A 24,440-nucleotide genomic window follows, 5' to 3' on the forward strand; every position below is an offset into this window, starting at 1 on the left:
ACTCATCTATTTGATAAATAAATTTAAAATTATGTATTATTCTATTCTATTATTCATTTCATGAATGCCATATATATTAATTAGAGTGAAATTGAAACTCAAAGAATTGGGACTAATCAGAGACTTATGTGAAAACTATTGTAAATTATGTTTATATTTCTGGTAGTACTAAAATCTAGGGACTCAATTTACATTTGAAAAATTGAGAACAAGGATCCAACCCGCCACGGTCCAACCAGATTGCATTTCTTTTTCTCCCGTCCAAATCATCGGCAAATTCGACGCTTCGGTTTGCTCAATATAAAAATTCGGATTCGTCGGCTCCATAAATCCGCGCGTGAGCCGCCGTCATGACCCCGTCGGGCGGAGCGACAAAACCTAACAAGCAACCACTACATTAATCTCTCGAAGCTCACATTAATCGGAAATCCGGTCTCCTACTCATTCAAAATCAAAATGGACGAGACATTCATGCTAATGCTCTCAAATCTCCTCCATCTCCACAACTCCCTCGACCCCGCCACCTCCCTCCTCTCCTCCACTACCGCCGCCGCCGCCGCCGCATCTTCCACTTCATCCGCCACGTCATCAACCTCCCTCCTCACCTCATCCTCCGCCGCTCCCCTCATCTTCTTCACTCTCTCCTCCCTCCTCTCGTTCCTCTCCGCCTCCAAACAAAAATCCTCTTCCTCCTCCTCCGCCGCCAAAAACGACGCCGCGTCAGCATCAGCGACCGCAGCAGCTTCCAGTTCCAAGAACGACGCCGCTTCGCCGTCATCTGACTACTCCGTCGCTGCCTTCCGCGCGCTCACCACCGAACACATCTGGTCTTTGGAAGCCCCTCTCCGCGAAGCACACTGGCGGTCTCTCTACGGCTTGTCGTATCCGGTCTTCACCACCGTCGTTGAGAAGCTAAAACCCTACATCGCCGCCTCCAACCTCTCTCTGCCGTCCGACTATGCCGTCGCTATGGTCCTCTCCCGTCTCGCTCACGGCCTCTCTGCTAAAGCCCTAGCTTCTCGGTACTCTCTTGAACCCTACTTGATCTCCAAAATTACTAACATGGTCACTCGTCTTTTAGCAACTAAATTGTACCCGGAGTTTATTAAAATTCCGATTAGCCGGCGTCGTTTGATTGAAACAACCCAGGGGTTTGAGGAACTGACATCGTTGCCTAACATTTGCGGGGCCATTGATGGAAGTCATATTAAGATTGGTAATGGGAAACTGAAGCATGTTTCATTGAATCAGAACCAATATAGGTGTAAATTTGGGTATAATTCGGTCTTGCTTCAGGTTGTAGCTGATCATAGAAAGATTTTTTGGGACGTTTGTGTGAAGGCGTCAGGTGGGGCTGATGATAGTGCTCATTTTAGGGATAGTTTGTTGTATAACAGGTTGATTTCGGGTGATATTGTGTGGGATAAGGCGATTAATGTGAGGGGTCATCATGTGAGGCCTTATATAGTCGGCGATTGGTGTTATCCTTTATTATCGTTTTTAATGACACCCTTTTCACCAAATGGGGCGGGAACACCTGCACAGAATTTATTTGATGGGATGTTGATGAAAGGGAGGAATGTGGTTGTGGAGGCGATTGGGTTGTTGAAAGCAAGGTGGAAGATTTTGAAGGATTTGAATGTCGGGATTAATCATGCGCCCCAGACCATTGTTGCTTGCTGTGTTTTGCATAACTTGTGCCAGATTGCTAGGGAGCCAGAGCCGGAGATTTGGAAGGAGCCTGATGAGAATGGAACCCCTGCAAGGGTTCTTGAGAGCGAGAAGCAGTTTTATTATTTTGGGGAGGGCTTGAGGCAGGCATTGGCTGATGATCTGCATCAAAGGCTTTCAACAAGATAGTAGACGAGGGTTTAGAATTGAGGATGGAAACATTCTTGAAATTGTAATGATGATATGCCCTTTTTAGTAAGTCTAACCTTCCCTTGAATAATTATTAGAAAAGCATATCATGTAGTTAACTGCTTCATTTATGTTGTATCCTGTTTTAGGAAGCTTTACAAGTAGATTTTGTGGACAAGTTCATAAATATTGTGTAGTAAATCCATCACGCAGTTGATGTGTCAAAATCTCAAGATGAATTTAGTTCATTCCCCTGTGTTATTATTTGGTGATGTTTTCTTATCCTCCATTTGAGAGTAAATTAAGTTCCTTGTGTTTCAGAATAATTATAGGTGCATGCTTCACAGAAAAATTGCCTTGTGTTTCAAACCATGGATAGGATAATGTTTTGAAATTGTAGAAATATGACTTTGTAGCATTTGGAATTGGATTGCAGAATTGACAATATATATATATGTTTGGTTTGATTTTCGATGGGTCTCCTAATTCTGATCTGAGAGCACTTGTGATATGTACATCACTGCATAATCTTTTGGACCAACATACTTTTCTCCTTTGTGCCTGTCTTGCTTTCCCGTTGCCGATGAAATATTTATGCCATAGAAATCTTACCAATGTGGATTTGGTTGCTTATTCCTGTTGACCCGTTGATAGTTTAAGTCATAGATTTTGTGATCCAATATTCTGAATAACAAACAGGTTTTATTGATGCGAAGTTAATTGGATTTAGCCGCATTCTTTTTTCTTTTGTCTGCCTCTGTGGTGACTGTCTTTGGAAAGAAGATAAGTTGTGGAAGCAGGATGCTGAAAAGGCTATAATAAGATTGCTGACTTGTTATCTTCTAATGAGCCCATTACAAGTTAGAGAAACAGTAAGTCTCTTATTGGGACAAAATAATTTAGACGATACATTTATAAATTCGACTAATGGTTATGGTTAGTTACTTCGAGAGTTGACGTGAATGTGTTGCGACTTCCTTTGGAGCTGTATTAGGGATGACAATATCCTCCTGGTTTGGGACTCTATGGAGCCCTACCTTAAATGAAGATTTTTTTTAATAATTTTTTAGAAATAAGGTGGGATGGAATTTGAATTTGTAATATGATAATAATTTTATTTAAATTTTAAAATTTTAATTTACTAAAATTATATATTTATACATAGAGCCCCACCTTAAATGAAGAATTTTTTTAATAATTTTTAAAAAATAGGGTAGGATGGGATTTGGTTTTGTAATATGATAATAATTTTTTTTAAATTTTAAATTTTAAATTTACTAAAATTATATATTTATACCAATTATAAAATAGGCAAACGGAGAATGGGGTGGAGATAGGAAAATCATTCCTACATGAGGATTCCCCATCCCCACCCCCACTAAATTTATTGGGACATGGGGTGAGAAATGGAGACAAAATTTTTTAGTGGGGTGGGGAATAGGGAAGGCCTCTCCACCCCAGCCCATTGCCATCCCTAAGCTGTATGTAAGCTCGAAGTGCCATTTTTTTTTTAATCTTAACATAGACCGTTTGAAATATAATAAGCTTGAATACAAGAGCTCCAACATGTAATTTATTCTCGATTCCATTTTTGTATTGGCAAGTCTCTTCCAAATTGAAGTCGCCAGTCAGCCCACCATACAATTCTTGCTAACCTGTTTCCCTCTTTCTTGGACATAAGCTCCCTGACTCTAGTTCCCTGTCTTATAAGAGAGAAATCCAGAATATGATAAAGCTGGCCAAACACTAACCAGTGCCCCTCTTCAACGTGGCTGCCAATTTGAAGGGCTGAAGCACCAAAATAAAATCTTGATTAGTTTCACTTTGAATCAAAACCATTAACAAAGAAACACATATGTGAACAAGCCATCATGTGTACAAGGAGAAATGCATCTCAGGGATTAAGAAAACAGCTCCAGAAAGTGTCACAATGTAACCAAAGCAGGTGGAGTTTGGCATTCCAGGAGCTTTATTACAAGCAATTTGAGCTGTATGCACAAAATCTACTTTATATCATATAGTATATATAATTTAAAGACGTGCAAAGGGCAAAAGAAGTACAATCAGCGGTTGATGCCTATGATCTACAAGTAAAATAATCACAAGATATAAAATGAGCAGAAATATAGAACAAAAACAGAAACAAGCTTCTCTAACAAACTCCATCAATTCTTTATTCTAAGCATGCCTAATGTCGTATGCATATATGGAGTCCAACTTAGGCTATATGCATGAAGTATACTTTTATGTCATATCATAAACAATACTTAACCATGTGCAGTACATACCAGAACTCACACACCTTTAAAAAGTTGCTAATGATGGTAGGGGTACATGGTCACAGACACTGAATCCCAAAGCACTTCAAAGGATTCAGGCATCATCACAGAGGAAAATGGAGATGGAAGAGATACAGCTGCCTTGATGTGGCTCTCTATCAGTCCTGAAGAATTATAGGCACAAAGATACCGCGGAAACTTTGCGCTCCACCTGACTTCCTCCGTTGAAAACTTGAGGGAATTTACTTCATGATCACCAATGAATGTGGTACTTCAATCTACCATTCACTTTATTGCCCATAGGTGCTTCTCCCGCTATTTGGAAGGAGACCATCCTTGGCCATTTCAGTAAGCACATTAAGAACTGCATCCATGTTACCTTCTTTGTGGTTGATTTCAACAAGCACTTTCGCAAGTTCAGCATCAGAAAGCCTACAGCTTCTTAGAATGTTCTCTATAACTTGGCTCAGCTCTTCATTCATACCTGCTGTGTGTAGAGCTTTTACCAGAACAATAATAGTCACAGTATGAGGAACAAAACCTGAACGGACCATTTTCTTGTACAGATCATATGCCTTCTGTACATTTCCAACTTTACTATGACCATGAATAATGATGTCGTAAACTGCTTCATTAGGCATGTGGTTTCTCTGAAGCATCAACTCAAAAACACGATCAGCTTCATTCATCAAACCCTTCATGCAGAATCCCTTTAGAAGAGCCGCCACATTTTGGAATTCAATATTAGTGCAATTCTCTATTAGTGTATTATAAATCACATCACTTGGGACAGACTCGTCATAAAACAATTTGAGTAGAAGCTTCTTTGCTTCCATTGTCCGGGCCTGTTTATTGAGTCCATTAATAAGAACGCTGTAGGTAACAACATCAGGTAGAAAGCCTTTCTGGATCATTTCATCATGCAGACGAAGAGCCTGAGGTATATCTCCTTCTGTACAATAAGCATTTATCAAGGTTGTATAAGTAAATTCATCAGGTGACATACCTCTACTCAACATCTCTTGAAAAAGTTCACAAGCTTCAGTTATTCTCCTCTGTTCACACAGACCATGAATGAGTGAAGAATAGGTAATGGTATCAGGTAAAACACCTTTCTCAACCATCTCCCGCTTTGTGTCAAATGCCTTATCCAACTCCTGACTTCTGCTAAACCCCGATATAATTGTACTATAGCTTACAACATCTGGGGCCAACCCTTTCCTGGCCATACCATGAAGTACTCCTACAGCCTCTTCCACTCTCCCTCCAGTGCAATGTCCCTTTATAAGAGCATTGTAAGTCACTATTGAAGGCATAAATCCATTCTTAGTCATTTCATTCAAAAGCCTGTAAGCTTCATCCAAGAACCCATGCTGTGAAAACCCATCAATCAATGTCGTATATGTCTTTTCATTTGGACGAAGCCCTCTAACATGCATTTGATCAAAAAACTCCATAGCCCTATTCAAATTACCCGACTTACACATACTATTGATTAATGAAGTATATGTAACTACATTTGGAGACAACCCATTCCTCACCATCTCTGCATGCAAAACAAGCGCTTGGTGAAGATTACCCTCCTTACAATATCCGTTCAGCAGTGTATTGTATGTCACCTCATCAGGAACTAACCCCTTCCGACTTATCTCGTTTAAAATCCCCTTCGTCTCCTTCAACCTCCCTTCTTTACACAACCCATTAATGATCACATTATATGAAATTAAATTCGGTTCAATTCCCTTCAAACCCATATCTCTCAACAACTTAAACGCGTCATCAATTCTCCCCAACTTACAATACCCATCAATCAATGTATTATATGTGACCACATTCGCTAAACAATTATTTTTTTCCATTTCACTAAAAAACCTCAACCCCATTTCTAAATCCCCCACACCACAAAATCCCCTAATTAAAACATTATATGTATACACATTCGGTGAGACTCTGCTTTTACCCATCTCATTATAAACCTCCTCAGCAAATTTAACCCAATTATTTCTACCAGACCTAATAACTGAATCCAAAATTGCATTATAAGATAAAACACCAGGCATAAAACCATGAACCTTAGCTAAATTAACAATATTTACAGCTTTATCGATCATGTTTAAATGGGAGTAGGATTTTACCACTAAATCAATAACAGCCGAGCTTGAGGTAGAATCACACAAATGGTAAGTCTCTTTGAGGCATGAAAAGACGAAATTGCCATCGTCGCGGGGTAAGTCGACAGCGAGGTTCTGGGCTAGGGTTTGGGCGGATTTGTAGAGCTTGAATTTGGTCAAAATGTGGAGGGTAAGGCATTTTAGTTTGGGGGTGAAGAAGGGTTGGGGTTGAGCCCATTTGAGGAATTTTAGGGTTAGGGTTTGGTCGGATTGAGTTTTGAGGAGTAAATTGAAGGCGGCTTCGGGGGTAAATTCGGAAGAGAGAGAGTTTAGCTGGTATGGGTGGCGCTTGAGGAGTGTTAAAGCTTTGTCCGCTATGACGGCGTCGGCTGTCGCTGAGAGGGTGGAGAGTGAACGGTGAATTTGGAGGTTTATTATGGGCATTTTGGGGATCCAAAAACTCAGGGGTTTAGCAAACATTTTAGTTCATAGGGATGAAGCCACAGCGTGAATTATGAAGCTGGTGAGAGGCCATTTTTCATTTTTTTTTAATGTTTATTTATTTATTAATTATTATTATTATTATTATTATGATGATGAATGATGATGCTTTAATTAGTGTTTTTTTAATTATATTTTATATTAATAATCTATTGGAAGGAAAATGATCCTCTCTTGATCTGATCTCTTCTGAACTTTTCAAGATCTTCTGGCATATGTCTTTTAGTAGTAGTGTATGGGTAAGATTCAACTTTTTTTATTATTTTATTTATTACTTATCAATTAACAATTAAATTATTTACTCAGAAAATGATCAGATCAAGAGAGAATCATAATGCGGATACTGATCCCTATTGGAGCCACCTAAATCATTAACTGTAATAACAGAACTAGTTGGCAGGACTCACAGCCTCAACTTCAATATAAAGACAAAAAAGAAGTTACCGGCTTACCTAGACGGCTAGACTCTTACCAACAAGTGACTTTTGCCTTTGTTTTTTGGTTGTTTTATTTTAATTTTTATTTCTTGGGTGGTTTTAACCATTAAAAAAAAAAAAGGAATCATTTTGGAGTTACGTTTTAGTTTCTTCACAAGCTTCATTCTTGAGAGTTACTTAAAAAAAAAAATTAGAATTTTTACCTTATGAATGTAGCCTTAGCCTATATAGCATTATATGGACTCTTATCATTTTTAAAGCAAGACAAATCTGTGCTGTGGCAACTAAAATTAATTTAAGTTAGAAAGTGCACGTGGGACATGCGTAAAGAGAAAATCTGTATATTATTGGGGTTCCTGTTAGACAAATTCTCTGTATCTTTACATGCATGATGCATTGCCAATTATAGCTTCTGCAACCATATAATGAATCAATGGCTCCACCTGAAATTTCCAGGCACTTCAATCTCCTCTTACAAGTCATAACTAGGTTGAGTGAAGCCACTGTAATAATTATCTCTAGCAAAGAGGGCAGGGGTGTTGGTATTGCTGTGTTCAGTGCAAGCTTGCAGCTCTCTCTCGAAGAATCAGTCATCGTGGTGTTGTGTTGCGTTGTGTACGTTATCATATAGTGCACTTTGTCTAGCAAATGAAGCAAACAGATTTAATATCTAGTAGTCAGTAAATTTACTCATCAGCGTGGCTTTCCCATGGTTCGGCTGGGAACACCGTGCAACAATTTGACAAACCCGTGAAAACTTAGCTTCCCATCGGTGTGTCTGATCCAGTCGTTGAGAACAACATGAAGTGGAATAGAAGGGGCAAGTCCAAGTTCCTGAAACAGCAATGTACGAAGGAAACATTCAAGCAAACTAAAGTTTTTGGGGGGATTGGAATCAATCTGTTTGTTGGATTCTGTTTCAATTCCAAAGGTGACATATAGACTGAGTAAACACTCTTTAACATTTAAGAAAATCCAACTTACAGAAGCAAGTTCATCGATTACAATTGCCCTATTTCCATCCTTCTCAAATAGCTCATATGCACTACGGGCATGCTGCTCCCACAGATCAAGTGCTTCCAGCTGATGGACATTCAATGCAGCTGCACAAAATTCTTCAAAATCCATCGCTCTGTATTGAAGTGCATTTAACTGTTGTTAAATGAAAATGAAACAGTTAGCATTTCAGAAGCCAGAAGACAAACCATATAAACTCTGGAACAAAAAATAAGAAAGGTTACAAGTAGAGTTCATACTGGGGCAAGTAGATCAGATATGCGAGATTCCTTCATTGCATCTGTCGCATTTTTCATGAGAACCTAAACAGAACAGAATGACTGGCATCAAATTTACATTATCCAGTCAAAACACTTTTAACTTTTGAAAGCAAGACTGGTAGTACACAAACCGTTTTAATATTCTCAAATATCCAGTAAAAACACTTTAAATTTTGAAAGCAAGACTGGTAGTATACAAACCGTTTTAATATTCTCAAAGGCTATGCAGCCATTTTTGTTTGGCTCTAGTAATGCAAACTGCTCCTTCAAATAAAAACGTTCATCCACAGTCAAAGTCTTAGACAAGGCCTGCAAGAGAAATGCAGAAAAACAAAAAGGTTAACAGTTAAATTTGATAGTAAGCAATGAAAGTCGAACTATCACAATGAGAAAGTAATATTTTCAGATGTTGAATAGCCATAAGAACATCCACAAATCAGTACAGCAAAACCATGCAAATTCTTATTCTATCACAATGATGTCAAAGTGTTAACAAAAAGAAAATACATCCAGAGGGTAACGAAGTAGTATTAAAATGTTAAGGTCGTAAGTGGTAGAAGCCAAAAACAATAGGGGAAAATTTGGCAATCTCCCAAATAGAGAATACCTAATACCCTTATATACCAGAGGTAAAATCCAGGAAAAAGAAAGGAAATGCCTCATCAATAGTACAAGGACACACCTTTAAAGCAGCCCTACGCAAAGAAGACGACTGCATGTATGCCTTCATGAGTTTCAATATTGAAATATCAAGAGGTACTTTTACATTATTATAATTTCGGATCCAAGGATGACCTGGGAAAAGAAAAAACTTAATGGTGACTTGAGAGAGTGATACTGGTAACTTGAATATGAGAGAAGATCATGCACTCACTCAGAGCTTGAGCAGCTGTCATCCGTTTCCGAGGATCCTTGTTCAGTAGGAGCTTGACAAAGTCTTTTGCATCTGAAGATAATGAAGGCCAGGATCCGTCATCAAAACTTGGATCAGCTTTCAGGACAGCTCGAAAAATTCCAGACTCAGTCCGGGCCCAGAATGGACGAGAACCACATAAAAGAATATACGCTATCACACCTATACTCCAAACATCAGCCTCAGTACCATAAGACCTATGTAGAACCTCTGGTGCCACATAATACGCACTTCCTACAATGTCATTAAGCCTTTCATCTGCAATCCAAAAGGTGAGTTAAATTCTGTAATATTAGATAGCAAGATGGTGAAACTCATTGCCAGATAACACAAACCTGGTCTGACAAAATCTGATAAGCCGAAGTCTATGGCTTTCAACTGTGAGCTCTCGTCCTTAGAAGTGTATAGGAAGTTCTGCTCCAGAAAATAGCTAAATTCAGATAGCAACATGGAAAGCATTAAAAGAAATATTTTTCTATGTGGATCAAATGGCCCACAGTCTAACAGGTAAGGGTAAGTATTTCCAAGTTATATGACAAGACATGATCATCTAGAATGAACATGATATAGGTCTTAGTAAATAAAAAATATTTCCTTTCAGAAAATATGAATTTGTAAATGATATACCGACTATCAAGAACATTCAAACATTTCAAGTCTAAAATTTGAAAATGACATCACAGTATAATAGTTTTTTACTCGACCAGAACTTTAAAGCAGTACAGAAGGAGAAATCAAGGTGCTAAAACCACTTAATAGCTGTGGGGAGCAATGATGCACATCTTAGAAAACATGGATTTCGGGATCAGGACCTCCAGCAAGGTCGAATAAACAACACTTATCCATTCACGTATTATTGGTTTATTTGATAGAACATAAAATTCTCTGCATATAAAGTAATTCGAGATTAGTCTTGTCGTTTGTGTCTCACTTTTTAATAATGTTTCATTTTGGACAAGACAACCTCAATCATTGAATATATGGAGATGGAAAATGAGTATTGATATTCAACAATTAAGATCATTTGGGCTTTCTGTGGAACCTAGAAATTGATTCAGCTGAGATAAGCTAACTAGTTGTAAGGTTCTCATTGGTAGGCAAAGGGAAGGATGCTGTATAGCAACAGTACTGCATTGGGGAAGAAAGCACCATGCATTGAACAAATCTTTTGTGCAAGGAGAGCAGACCCAACCTGGTCCACTTCAAGAATCCCTAACAGGCCCTTCATCGGTATATTTCCAGAAAAGGCAACTGGGTAACCCCAGAAGATTTGCACTACCCCAAATTATTTTTCATAAATGTAACTTCCCAAATGCTCGTTCAGTACTATAATAAAGAAGAATAATGAGGAAATATGCTCCACCTCTGGTTTAAGATCTCGATGCACAACACCATGGAGATGACAAAAAGCAACAACGTTTAGTATCTGTACCAAGACAGCCTTTGCTTCATCTTCAGAGTACTTTCCACATCTGTGTCCTTATAGAGTGTTCAGTTAGAGGCTAACAATGATGAACATATGAACATATTCTATCATAGACCTAAATGCTTTAAAATAATTAATACCAGAGACATCACCTTGAAAGTATTCTATCTAGAAGCTCTCCTCCTTCACATAACCTGCCAATTCGGTCAAATTTTTTAATTTAAGTAGTGTCAAATATCTCTTAAAACTCAAATTCAAGGAATGAGCAGCGCAGTCAACTATTTTACAATCAAATAAATAAATCCACAGAAAGAAAGTTCAACAGTATAATTTTACACAAATATCTTTTCACATGGACAAAGATAAATATAGATTATGCTCAAGGAATTGTTGTAGGAAATATAACGTTCAACCTGATTAATTTTAAGTATGCAAGTGTAAAACAGCATAAATTTGAACAGTAGTGTGTAGCCCAAACTTACTCCATAACAATATAGACATTGTCAAGGTCTTCAAATGCATCATAAAATTTTACTAGATTGCTGTGTCCTGACAAAGCTCGCAATATTTTCACCTCCCTTCTCACGTCCTCCACAGCAATAGCTGTTGTCATCTGTCATATCAAATGAATTCTATCAGAAATATATGTAATGAAGACAACCCCAGAATGATCAATAAAACCATGACCTAAGACATCTAATAATAAATAATAAATGCAAGAAAAGGTAGATCCCTACCCTTTTTGACAAGATCAACTCCAAAACTTATGGTCATTAACACTAAACGTTAATCATTCATCCTTTATTGTGTCAATCTATTCATTGGAACTTCCACCTCCTCAACACCCATAAGCCAAACTCCACTGAAGTATATCTAAACACAAACACGTCTTGAATTTTGTTCTCATTTGAGTCATTTCAGATGAACTTCAACGAAAATAGGAGACGTAAATTGTAATGTTTACTTATTTTAACAATGAATTTGAAGCCTCAACGGCTCAAGTTGATCTCAACCATGGCAAACAGCATACAATAATAAAAAAGAAACAATGGAAATTATATTGTTTCTGCACAATTCTTGTGAGCACAGATGAGTCAGATTATTATCAAAATATTGCAATTTTCACTTATTCTAGATAGGAACAGGTAACCAAATATAACAGCTAGTCTGGATGTTTGGCTGTGAGCACGTGGTGGTGGAGATTAGTTACAAGCTGCTACAAACAATCATCTATGGTTGTCAGACAATGTTAATACTCCATTTTAGGCGATGAGCCTTTTCAATAACTAAGGCCATTCAAAAATCATAGGTCTATGCACTTTCTCGGTACCCTTGATATATAATGTCAAGTCAAAAGTGTTTCATAAGATTAATTTAATAGGACCTGTATTCCTACTCACACTAAATGACATTTTACACCAGCTTCCAAGCATAAAGTTACAATTTCACACCAAAAATCATTTGATTTAAACCTAAACTTCAAATAAACCCAAAAAGTTGTTGCAAGTGTTAACAATTACAGAAAAACATTTAAGGTAAGGTGGACCTAGCCACCAAAGCATAAATCCTCTTAAAGACCAATGAAAACTAAGGTACAAATAAAGTGAGCCACATTATTTGACCCACTCCCACTTTCAGAATTCCAGATGTACCAATCCATACAACTTTATTCCTAATATTCTCTATCTACAAGAACAGTCAAAGACTAAAATCTCAACAAGAAATTCACAATCTTCATCAATTATCTCACAAACCTCGCCCACCCCATTCTCTTGTATTCCATGAATACAATAAATAAAACCTCACAATAACGCAAAGCTGATGTGAGCCGGATTTGAACCCAATGCCGTTGAACCAACTAGTACCACACTTATACCCCAATTGAGAAAACAAACTTCAATAGGAGAATTATAACTTAACAAATTAACAAAGACAAAACCTATTAATCCTAAGAACAAGAAACTAAATTTGACAAACACAAAACAAATTCATACGCACGCTATTGGACATAACAAATCTTAATGGACCCACGTGAAACTGATCCAAAGCTGATCCATTTTTTCCTAAATAAAAATGAAATCTTTATGATTGAATCATCACGGTCACTGACCTTGGATTTGGGGATGACCTTGACAGCAACTTTTTGATCTTTATGCTCACCTTTCTTGTACCTTGCAGTACAAGTATACCCAAAATGCCCTCGCCCCACTTCCTCTCCAACCTCCAATCTACTCGTCACCTCCTTCGAGAACCCGAACCTCTTATCCAGCTCCGGCGCAGCCTCCTCCGGCGCCCCTTCCTCCGCCGACGACTTCTTCGTCGACTTCCTTCTCCTCAGAACCGCCTTGATGTGCTTCGCCGGAGACGGCGGCATCCGGAAAACCCTCATCGGCGTCAGGTTCCCGCCCTTTTTGGACCCGGAAAGAGACTTTTTGAAAATATAAGCTGGGCTTGGAGTGTACAAGGGAAAGAAAGGAGATAGCGCCGCGGAATGCGATTGCTTGTCATCGTTAACGGCGTCGTTGTTCTTGTTGGTGGTGGTGTTGGGAGTGGGAGGGATAGAAAGGTCATTTTGGGTATTACGTGGGGCATAAGGGTTTGGCTTCTGAGGTTTAGAGGTGCAGCCTCCCATTTTTTTTTTTTTCCTCCCCCGAAGAAAATGAACGAACAAACGAACGAACGAATGAATTGTGAGAGCTTTGCTTCGTGCTAATGGTTTTGGATTTGAAGGAGAATGTGAAAATGAAAAAGGAAGGAGAGGGAGTGTGAGCTGTACAGTGTTCCTGGCCACGTGGCGATCACATGATTGGTGGAGTTTTTGAGTTTTTATTTTTGCTGCATGTGAAATGAGATTAAGGAAGAAAGTGATGGTGGCGTTTTGAGTTGGATTTGCATTTGGACATACTGCACGTACATTGGTTTTAATTTTCAATTTATCAACTAACCAATAATAATAATAACCCCACTGTGTACTGCTCGGTCTTATCCGAGTGATTAGAGCCATTTTCTTGTAAATCTTTTTTTTTAGGCAACTTAGACAGTTGTGTAGAGCCTCATTGTATACGAAGATCCTAAATTTTTTTCTAATATTATGGCTATTAAATTATTCATTTATATTTATTATTATTATTATTATTCTATAATAATTTTTACTCAAACAAACTATCAAATTCCTACAAAATTTCTATTTAATGTTATTTCATTTAAAACTCTATAAAAATCACACATTTATTAACTTGTTATCTATTATTATTTTTATCAATTAAAAGAAAAAAGCACGACACATTCAATGCTTTAATGCATAAGGGAAAAAAAGCTTTCTTTAATTTTTGCTTAAGAAAAAAAAAATCAACTATTTCCATTAATCATTGTTGTTTAAAATTTCAATCCATTAAAGTTAAATTTCAAATATCCATGTTTTTTCTTCCTATTCTCTTCTTAATTAGTTGTGTTATTCAATTGTTGTTGTTTCTTTTTTAAATATTATAGTTGTTTTCTTTTAATTATTTAGCATAATTGTTTGCTTGGTTACTCTTCTTTCACTAAAAAAAAAAAAAAATGTCTAATAGAAAATGTGCATCAAGATACATAAAACTTGGGGAAAAAAAAAAGAAGAATAAAAAAGTTAGTTCGATCTCAAAAATGAGCTCTTGATAAGTTTGTCAAAAGTAGTAAAAATGATATGAATTAGAGTGAAGAATTAATAATTGACGAAAATTTTCAAAATTAAAAATGATAAAAACTTATTTAAGATCAACTAAGTTGAAAGAAAAGTTAAATGATTTAGCTATATTGAGAAAAATATATTAGCGAAATTAGAATATAGAAATTTGATCAATAATTTTGCACCTAAAAAAGCTAAAAAAAAATTGATTTTAAATAAATAACTTTTTAGTATAAATAATACATATATTTAACCTCAAATTTTTTAAAATGTCTAATTAAAACAATTCGCCTAAGGCCCCCAAATTAACTAAGCCGCCCCTGAGTGTGAGAGAAGTGATTCGAACCCTATAAATATATTATGAAAACCTAATTTAAAGATTTGATATAAATTTATTCTTTAAATATCACGAACAATTTGATAAAAAAAATAATAATAACCTCACTGTGGGGTCACTCAGAGCGCAACTCACACTTTCGTTATAAACTGTAAGTCCGTTTTTTGACCATTTTTCTTTTTCAAGATATTACAATAGAGAGAGATCACAGTTGAAGTTAGTCGAAATTTTGAAAATAAATAAATAAATAAAGGGATATTATCATTTTCCCACCAAAAATATTCTGACACATCATGTCAGTACCACGGTTTGGTAAAACCATCAATTTACCACCAAACATTTAAACTATTAGTACTTTCTCATCATTTCGTTAAAACTCAGTTAATATGTAATGGAAAATTCATAAAAGGTCAATTTTACCCCTGGAGCGTAAAAGACGATTTTGCCCTTTAAGAAGGAAGAACATCAAATGATGATTTAATTACAAAATTCATAAAATGTTAATTATATGGTCTTTTAAAAGGTTAATTTTACAAAATTCATAAAGGGTAATTTTTGAACTTTAAGAAGAAAGAACAACAAATGATGATTTAATTACAAAATTCATAAAAATGATGATTTAATTACAAAATTCATAAAAGGTTAATTGCATGGTCTTTTACGCTCCAGGGGTAAAATTGACCTTTTATAAATTTTCCGTTACTTATTAACTGAGTTTTAACAGAATGGTGGGAAAATGCTAACAGTTTAAACGTTTGGTGGTAAACTGATGGTTTTACCAAACTGTGGTGCTGATATGATGTATCAGAATACCTTTGATGGGAAAATGATAATATCCCAATAAATAAATGAACTCACACGTTTTGGGAGAGATTCAAACTTTCAATCAACTCGAACACCCACCCTTAAAGATCAGGTATTAGTAACAGTAAAATTACCTTGTAGTGAAAGTTCAAGGATACTTTCGATTGTTAAATAAAATTTTATCTATCAATTGCTAAAAATTTTAAAATAGAAGGTCAAAATAGGTCTAGCTACCGTGCAACCGTTGCAGGACATCCCCTACTTTGTCTTCTTGTGTTTTCACCGTTATATTTAACGTGAGTGTAGATCCAAAGGTGGGATGCTATAGTTTAATAATTAACACCATACCCCTTGGTCTATATTGAAATTCTAAAAATATCAAATATTTCAAAATTCTAACACATAAATCCATTTTTGTATTAAATTTGTAAATAATTTAGATAATTAAAAAATTGGTAGGCTATCTTAAGTTAAAAGATTTAACATAAAAATAAATTGCAATATCTAACTCTATTTCTTTTTTTAATTTAAGGAGTGAGATAAGTAACGATTTCACATTAAAATTAAACTAAGAAATCAGCTTAAAAATAAAACTACCATGACATTACTAAAATAAAATATTAAATAAATAATTATAAAAACTTTGTATTTTTATCTTCTTTCATTACACTTTAGTCACCACTGTAAGATATATGCAAACTAGACTTTAAATAAAAAATAACTACCACAAAGTTATTAGTTATTCAAAAATAACAAAACTTAAACTTTATCTACAGATTTAAACCGATATGACATCAATGACTTATAGTTGATAGATTTGATTTGTTATCTTAATTTATTCAATTGCCATGGCCTCTCAATTGTCATCCAAATATTCAAATCAAATTGTTGCATTTTGTCTTGATTGTGATGTGAAAAATAATTGAGATAATTGATTAGTTAATGATATTTTAATTTGATAGGAGTTGTTGGCTAATGATTGGTTAATTATCTAAGTGAAGAAAAAGGGAATAAAATATCTTAATATCGAGGAGAGGAAAAGAGAAAAAAATAAAATTATCATAAAATTATAAATAAACTATAAGTAAAAAAGCAAATAGGGAGTCAAATGATAAAAGAAAAAACTATGGTACTGTGCAATAGTTGCACCACAGTTTTGTCCAAAATTATAGTAAGAATGCAAGGGAAGAGGTACAACTCTCAGGAGTACGCAAGACTCTGAAAAAGAAAAAATAAAATATAAATTTGAAGAATTAATATAAAATTTGAGTAATGTGACTAAAAAAGTGAGGATTCAAAACTTCAGAAACATTATTGTCAACCATTAAAGGCAAAACTTATTATTTAGTAATTTAGTTGAATGTTGGGTCTAAGAATATATTAGAATATAATATGGGATCCGGCTATGTTACAACAGTTGCACCGTACCCCAACTTTTGTCTTTTATGATTTAAATACTGCCAAAAGAATTGGAACTGTGTTCTTATGCTGCATTGGTATTATTGTATTGTTCATGAATCGTTGAGAGAATAAAGGTGATGGTGAGTCTTTCAGATTTTGATTTTCTTTTTCTTTTTCAACTAGTGATGATGGAGATGAAGGTGAAAGGAACGAGAAAGAAATTCTAAAATTTTATTTTTAATTTATAAATTTAAGGGTATTGTTGTCTTTTTATTGATATTAGTGTTGGATGTAAATAAATAAGTATTTTAATATTTATAAAAATAATAAATAAAAAGAGTGTAAGGTGCTAAATTAAATAGAATGTATCATAATATTTCCTAATATTTCATGAATAAAATGGAGTATAAGGTGTTCTGTCAAATTTGACATTAGTTAAATCATAAAAGACAAAAAACGGAGCACGTTACAACCGTTGCAACATAGGTGAACCCTAAAATATGACATCCAATTAATTGACGTTTTAAAGGCGAGCATTCTACTAAAATTTATTAGTATTTCAACTAATCCAACTTCCCCATCACTTCACTACTCTTACCTACCCCATCAAACATTTAGTATAGCGATTTATATAGTATTACAAATCTTCCATTTTTGTAACAAAATTTTATATAACAAATCTCCATGGTCATAAAATGAACGCACATGTTATGGCATAAATTAAAGTGAGAGAACTTACCTTAGGTTTTCATAAATAAAGCCGGTGTCGGTGCCCCCTCCATGAGAATGATACATTCAATTCACAAACCTTTTACAATTTCTTATATATATATATTTTTAAAAAAATCAAATATCGAGTTAAAAAAAAAATCAAGTATTAAATTATTTTTGTAGATTTTGTTTGTCTTCTTGCAATTTTGGCTATTATTTATTCACGTTGTCTCTTTTGGTTATACGGCGTACGTACAACTCAATCGTTAAATAATTAAACACTTTTTAAATTTGGTCATTGCATGAAAAGCAGATATTACTAATTAAATAATAGTTCCGGAAAACACGAAATGCGACGATTAGGCGATCCAAAAAGAGATTCGCATCTTTATATTTTATTATTTAGCCGTATTATTTATTAGGTCTAGAGAAATCCATTTTAAAATCCAACCTAATCTATGAATTAAACAAAACTTTAGCAGCCAATATAAGCGTACTATTAATCTATTTTTTGTGTAAATTGGATTAGAAACAAATTTGTATTGCGCTCAAATTCGTTCATCTGTTTTTTTTTTTTTGTTTTTAATTACTTCATAACAAAACGGTTGATATAATTTAGTTGGAGTAGTTCCACTCTAATTTAATTTTTGCGAATTATTTATATTTCTTTTAGAGATTAAATATTACAATGATATTAAATTATTTTTTGAGTATGGATATGACCAGACGAAACTCCATATGTATATAAGTATTTTAATGTTTGATGATCAAAGACTTTTATTGTGTGTTTACTTATTAAGAGTGAGAATAGAAATCTCATTTCCTAAAGTGACCGTATTACCTCCACATAAAAATTGAAATTTTCATTTTATCCTTCTTTATACAATAATAATAATAATAATAATAATAATAATAATAATATTATTATTATTATTATTATTATTGACAATAATTAATTAAGATCAATTTAGTAATTTGAAATAGTCTATTATAATTTTAAGATAAAATAAACTTATCAACAGTAATATAATTCATTTCAATTTCGATTTCAACTAATTCTTATTTTAGTCCATTCTAATTACTGATTAATACACACCCCATTAATTTGTTTCCAATATTATTCAAAAAACATGATTACTTTTCTATATGTCTATTTGACAAAACTGACAATAATTAAAGAAAGATACGTATGGCTGCTTTCCTCATTTGCAATAAATGCATGGATTATTTGGTGCCCATAGTTTCTCTAAGAATTTATTATAATTATCTTGGACGGTATCATGACTTCTTCATTTAGCATTTATTGTTTACAGGTGAGGGTATTCTCAAGATTATCTTGTCAATTTATTTGGATTAGAATTTCTTGCCTGCAATTGTTTTATCATTATATATCCTTCGAAAATGAGGATCAGTCATAAGATTTATTTTGTCAAAATGACAAACTAGCTATCCGGTTTTTTGTAACACAAACTTGAAATTGTGCTTTGTAAGTGCTTTAGTTATATATCATTTTCACTTGGTCTTGGTATTTGAAAAAATAATAATAATTAACCCCGAAAAGAATTTTCCACTGTTACTATTGTGTAGTGTTATATGTTATAATTTAAGTTGTAATAAGTTTATTTTTTAGTTAATCTTTGAGTAAAATGACATATGAGGATTAAGTGGAAATTAATGCTTAATCCTAAAGGTTAAAAGAAAGTTTACTCGATTTAAAAAGAACTATGAATAATCCAAGAGGTATAATAAAGAATTTGTGGTTGTTGTAACGTATAACAATTGTAACTTGTAAGATAGAGGAACCCCAAAGTCACATTCTATTAAATAATTAATCTTGGCAATATATGTTTTCTTCAACTTGAAGAAAAAGAATCAATTAAACGGTGCTTCGCTACATTGGACATTTAGGGACCCTAAATAATGTTAATTAATGCGTGTTATCGAGACACATGTTTTTAGAAAATGAAAATAAAAATACTTATCAATAAGAATCTTTCATAACTTGCATTTCAAGTACTTGACTCGACGTTTAAAGTATGTCAATCTTGACCCGGCATTTTAGTTTGTTGTTTAAAATGCAGGGTTACCAAATTACTTACTATATATAGCTTACATATGTATTATTTGTTCAGGCCTCAAAGGCTCAAGTTGCGATACACGATACACATGACTTGTAAGTAGTAGCATGGTGTCACATCAGTACGTGGCCATGAATTAATTACACGATAATTTAAGACCCCACATCATAAATTAATTATAAAAATTAAAAATCTAAATATGGGATTATGTTTAGGATCAGAATCCTCTCTTAATTTGATTTTTATTTGAACACGTGTTATTAATATGATTGGTGGTTAATAAATTAAAAGAAAAAAATAGTTAAATCTTAATCATATACTAATATTAAAATGTATGTGGCACAAGATTTGTAAAAAATTAAGAATGCTCAAATCAAGAGGGATCTCAATCGTTATGTTTAAAGCTCAATTTTATTCTCAATGTATGCTCAAAGATATTATTACATGCATGCTTCCTTAGCTTCATGTTGTTACATTGAATGCTAGCTAGTAATGCCAGCGGCGGAGCAGCGGCAGGACCATGCACTTCATCCTGCCGTCTCTCCAGTGGAGGCCGCCGCGTTCGCCGCAAACAAAGTAGTAAGGCCGCCACCCTCTTCAGCACAAACTCGAAGCCTTCCCTGCGGCCGTGCGTGGTGTTTCCGATCATCTTGGCCCTTGACATGTCACATCTCAGGTAACTCCAAACAGATTTGGTAGCAAGTATTCACTGTGTGGAAATACGGTGTCGTTTGGTGGATCGTACTTGAATACTGCATGCAGCCAGTCCATCATCGATCAGATTACATGCACATAAAAATAAATAAGGTTCATTTCCTTCCTTTTAAATTATTTTGTTATTTAATCACGGAAGATATATATAAGAACTCTTGACATTTTTTGGAAATTTCGCGCTAGAAAGTTATGAATTGCATACAAATTCGTATTTTGTAAAATGAATAACAAGTTAGCGGTCCCAAAAATGCAGATGGGCTTTTACTTTCACGCACATGCTCATGTGTGTCTAATAAGCCATATTGTCACATGATGATATTATTCAAGGAGGTCCAAAAATGCAGAAACTACAACCTTAAGGAAGTTAGAATATTAAAAGCATCACAAACTAAGGGATCCAAATCATAAAATTTTCAAAGTGAATATTGGCTAATTTTCGTTCAGAGCTTAATTATCTTCTTTTTGAGTTTATTGTTTCTTTTTTTCTTATCTTGGGGGAAGGGGGGACATGCTCCATAACACAGGTCGGTCCATGTCTAGTTAATTGACTTAATTCATCTAGCTACACATGTTATATATTCACGAGGCATTATAGAATTACACTACTTGTGTAGTTGCTTACATATTCAGAAGAGAATATATATCCACACAAAGTTTGTATCAAGTACTTAAATTGTTGTATATATTTAAAATTTCATAGTGATGTGAACTTACCTAGCACATCATTTACGTAAAAGGGAGCACTTTGGAAGGCCCAGACGCTATAGTTGAAGCCAAAGTGCCAGTTATCAGAACCATCCACAATGATCTTGTTGAGACCATCATCATCATTTGTATTATTGGAGTCATGGGAACCCATTTTCTGACCCCATACGGCCATGAATTTGTGTTGTTGGATCCATTATACCAACCCCAGTTCGCCATGCTTTCTGTCAGCATCCAAGCTGCAGGAAGAATCAGAATGAGTCCACGAGCAAAAGTAAGAGCCATTATAATTATAACAACTAGTTAAAGAAAGATAGAACCATATTGAGAAAAACGAATTTAATTACTAGTGTGTATTGAACGGCCAAATTGACCTTTTTGTAATTCTGGGTTGGTAAAGGAATTAGTTGAAAAATTATAATTGTTAAAACTTCTTTTTATTGGTATTGTAGGACCTGTGATTTACCAATCAATTAGTTTAGATCTCTAGGTCAAATAATTTTTTCTATTTAACAATGCATCAGAGATAGCCGAATTCGATTTCTTCATGTACAAACTCTATTAAATTTTTAGTTTATTTTTGGACTGTATTATCTTTCAGTTTATTTTTTCTTTCTAACAAAAAATTGTGGCTGCTACCTAAAAATCAACACTAGACCCAAAGACTGAATTCAGCCAATTAAGTACAAATTCCATACTAGACCCAAGCTATTATGCTAAAACAACCACTTTGAGCTGTAGCTTGGAAGGGACAGGTAGATAAAAGTGCAGCCGAATTTGAATTGAATCCTTGGCCAAGCTTACTTGGGAATCTTGGCTTATAAGAGAATGCTTTGTGGAACAGGCTAGTGGAGAACCAATCACCTTACAAGACCTAAACCATGATAAAGTATTCCCAATTCTTGCCCTATTAAATCACTGCAATATTCGGATGCAATATTATACAACCTTCTGGAAGCCTTCCTTAAAACCCTAACTTTGGCCCAGTAAAATTTTCTAATGGTTGGCAGCCAAGAAGCCTTAAACAGGACACAAATCGTAGGATCCTAATCTAAATAGCAAAATGTTGCTTCCGTCATGTAAAAGAGGAAAAGATCTCCAAAAATCCTACTTTATGGCATAATACCTTCTAAGTATAAGATTCCTTTATCTTATTAATTAGGTTTTCCCTAAAAAAAACTTATAAATAGAGCACAGTTTTTAGAATCTTTAATTTCAACCATCATAACCTAGCCTCAAATATCGATTAGCAATCCAGGAATTGTTTAATGGCCTTTATCAGCCTCTAACAACCATCCTTGCGATTTATACACCATCCTTGTTCAAGAAATGGTCTCTTTCTTGAACAAAGAATCGTAGTTTAGATTTCTTTAGCTTCAAAAAATCCTACCCTAGTCATCCTTACCATCTCGTCACCGTTGAAACACCTTCCTTGATTTAGAATAGCCCTTCATTCTCACTCAAACGCCCTTAGGCCCTCAAATTAATGCTAACCTTAAACCTCAAGTAACTGTTATAGTAGCATTCTTGGAATGCACCGCCCAAATTCTCTTATTCTTGTGAACCAGTGTCAGAGCTACCCTAAACACCATCCAATCACACTTTTAGGTTGTCACTACCCAAAATTTCACCTTTAAATCTTAAATCGCATTAGAGCTTTTTCCTAGTTTTATTGCCATATTATATCTTGGAGCAGCATCTAAATCTAATCCTTCATTATTCACTGGTGTAATATACTCTTAACACTACATCTTTTAGTAGGTGTCGTATTGTTTGAGCCTAAAACCACTATTCAACAAGTCGGCTGTAGTCAAAGTTTCAACACGAGTTTATCCGTGAACGAATCAATTAATACCTAGATAATACTGTGAACCTCTTACTCTCTTCATTATTCATGTTAGGAAATTGATGGGTGAAGCCAGACACATAACTAAAGTGAAATTGAGAAACAATAATCATACAGAGAGATCAGGATTTACGTGATTCGACTTTTAGCCTACGTTCACGAGCGAAGACAAAGGAAATATTTTAAGAACGAACGGAGTCACAAGTATTGTAGTATTTTATCTGATAACTCAAAACCCCAATATATCCAAACTCTCAAATTACTAAAACAAGAGCTTAATGCTCTCGAGACACTCTCTCCTAACTCTTGACTTTTCTCAACTGAATTGAAGAATGGGATGAATGAAGAGAGCAAATGAAGCCTCTATTTATAGGCTAAGCGATGCCTAAAAATCAACAATGGTGAGCTTTCAAATAATATATATTTTCATTTAACTTTCTACTGTCGTGCCAAAGTCAAAAGTTGCATGCCTGCCTCCCACTTACTAATGTCTCCCAATTACTCAACAATTCATGTGTCCTCATAGAATTAGTTGCCGATAATCCTTCTTCAATGGGGAATAGCATTAGCCACGTTCACGGGTCGAAATGCCGCCAAAAAAAACAGTAAAAAATTTAATTTCTTCAAGTCTGTCCACTTTGCGTTTTTCTGACTTATTGGAAAATTGGCATGCTGTTGCCTAAGAGTCAAGACTCAAGAATGGTCAGCAGCTCTCACACGTATAGAATTTGGTAATGATCACGCTTGCAGACGTAGAAGGGAAAAAAATGGAAGTAATTATTTATGAAAAAGAAAAAAAAATAAAGTGGAATCTAATTTGACTGAAAATATGTGTTAACATGAAAATCGAGTGTAGTGGGTTGGTACGTGTTATATATATATATATATATATATACATGATCGGCAACTAGGTGAAATTTTTCCCCTCAAAAGCTGAAATTGGGGAAACCTAATCTCAAAATGGTATCATTACGATGACCAATTAATCTCAAAATTACTTTCTAAAGTAGAAAGTTGACCAAGAATTAATACTGTCAATGATTTAGGAAATTTCGAAAAATTAAATAAGATACAATGTGATTCTAACTTCTATTACAAGACCAACGTTGTACAAACAGGTACATTATTAAGATGGACTTATGTAATGCTTATGGCATAATAAAAACATCGTATCTCTTGCAGCAAAAACTAAAAGAATAGTCTCACTATAATTAATGAAAAAGACAAAAGATAGCTATAATTGTACGAGCCAAAATTTTCCTATACAAAATTGAAATCTGAAATTAAAGTTTGGAATGAGTTTATAATATCATAAAATAAAAAAGAAGTAATTTATATGGTTGCAAAGTCATCTCAAATTTTAATTTTAAACTTAA

General features: G+C 34.7%; 3 protein-coding genes across 4 annotated transcripts; 1 reads left to right on the forward strand and 2 right to left on the reverse strand.

The window, feature by feature from the left end:
• Window positions 1-196: 196 nt before the first annotated feature.
• On the forward strand, window positions 197-2,108 carry LOC107177282 (protein ALP1-like). The gene has a single exon (XM_015530919.3). It carries the CDS (start codon window positions 457-459, stop codon window positions 1,858-1,860), a length of 1,404 nt encoding a protein of 467 aa, XP_015386405.2. The 5' UTR covers window positions 197-456; the 3' UTR covers window positions 1,861-2,108.
• A 1,238-nt stretch (window positions 2,109-3,346) lies between these two features.
• Window positions 3,347-6,777, reverse strand: LOC102609301 (pentatricopeptide repeat-containing protein At5g39710). Of its 2 annotated transcripts, none has more exons than XM_006480071.4 (2): window positions 4,163-6,777; window positions 3,347-3,648 (listed from the first exon to the last, which is right to left on the reverse strand). In XM_006480071.4, exon 1 carries the CDS (start codon window positions 6,728-6,730, stop codon window positions 4,430-4,432), a length of 2,301 nt encoding a protein of 766 aa, XP_006480134.2. In that variant the 5' UTR covers window positions 6,731-6,777; the 3' UTR covers window positions 3,347-3,648; window positions 4,163-4,429. The 2 variants fall into 2 exon arrangements, with proteins under 2 accessions (XP_006480134.2, XP_015386406.2); XM_015530920.3 differs by having other exon boundaries at window positions 4,149-6,777.
• Window positions 6,778-7,509: 732 nt separating this feature from the next.
• Window positions 7,510-13,706, reverse strand: LOC102609573 (CDPK-related kinase 5-like). Its single transcript, XM_006480072.4, has 11 exons — window positions 12,915-13,706; window positions 11,287-11,417; window positions 10,957-10,998; window positions 10,742-10,850; window positions 9,714-9,792; window positions 9,340-9,636; window positions 9,148-9,260; window positions 8,667-8,774; window positions 8,445-8,507; window positions 8,173-8,340; window positions 7,510-8,022 (listed from the first exon to the last, which is right to left on the reverse strand). Exons 1-11 carry the CDS (start codon window positions 13,434-13,436, stop codon window positions 7,882-7,884), a joined length of 1,773 nt encoding a protein of 590 aa, XP_006480135.2. The 5' UTR covers window positions 13,437-13,706; the 3' UTR covers window positions 7,510-7,881.
• Between the last annotated feature and the right edge of the window lie 10,734 nt (window positions 13,707-24,440).

Source organism: Citrus sinensis, chromosome 8 (genome assembly GCF_022201045.2).
Source record: "Citrus sinensis cultivar Valencia sweet orange chromosome 8, DVS_A1.0, whole genome shotgun sequence".
Classification (NCBI taxonomy): Eukaryota; Viridiplantae; Streptophyta; class Magnoliopsida; order Sapindales; family Rutaceae; genus Citrus; species Citrus sinensis.

Excerpts from the sequence above, each read along its gene's own strand:
- LOC102609301 (XM_006480071.4), bottom strand. The coding sequence starts at position 6,730 with ATGTTTGCTAAACCCCTGAGTTTTTGGATCCCCAAAATGCCCATAATA.
- LOC102609573 (XM_006480072.4), bottom strand. The coding sequence starts at position 13,436 with ATGGGAGGCTGCACCTCTAAACCTCAGAAGCCAAACCCTTATGCCCCA. Across the intron at positions 11,418-12,914 it reads AGGTCATCCCCAAATCCAAG|ATGACAACAGCTATTGCTGT; the intron begins GTCAGTGACCGT and ends TTGATATGACAG. Across the intron at positions 9,261-9,339 it reads GACAGCTGCTCAAGCTCTGA|GTCATCCTTGGATCCGAAAT; the intron begins GTGAGTGCATGA and ends TTCTTTTCCCAG.
- LOC107177282 (XM_015530919.3), top strand. The coding sequence starts at position 457 with ATGGACGAGACATTCATGCTAATGCTCTCAAATCTCCTCCATCTCCAC.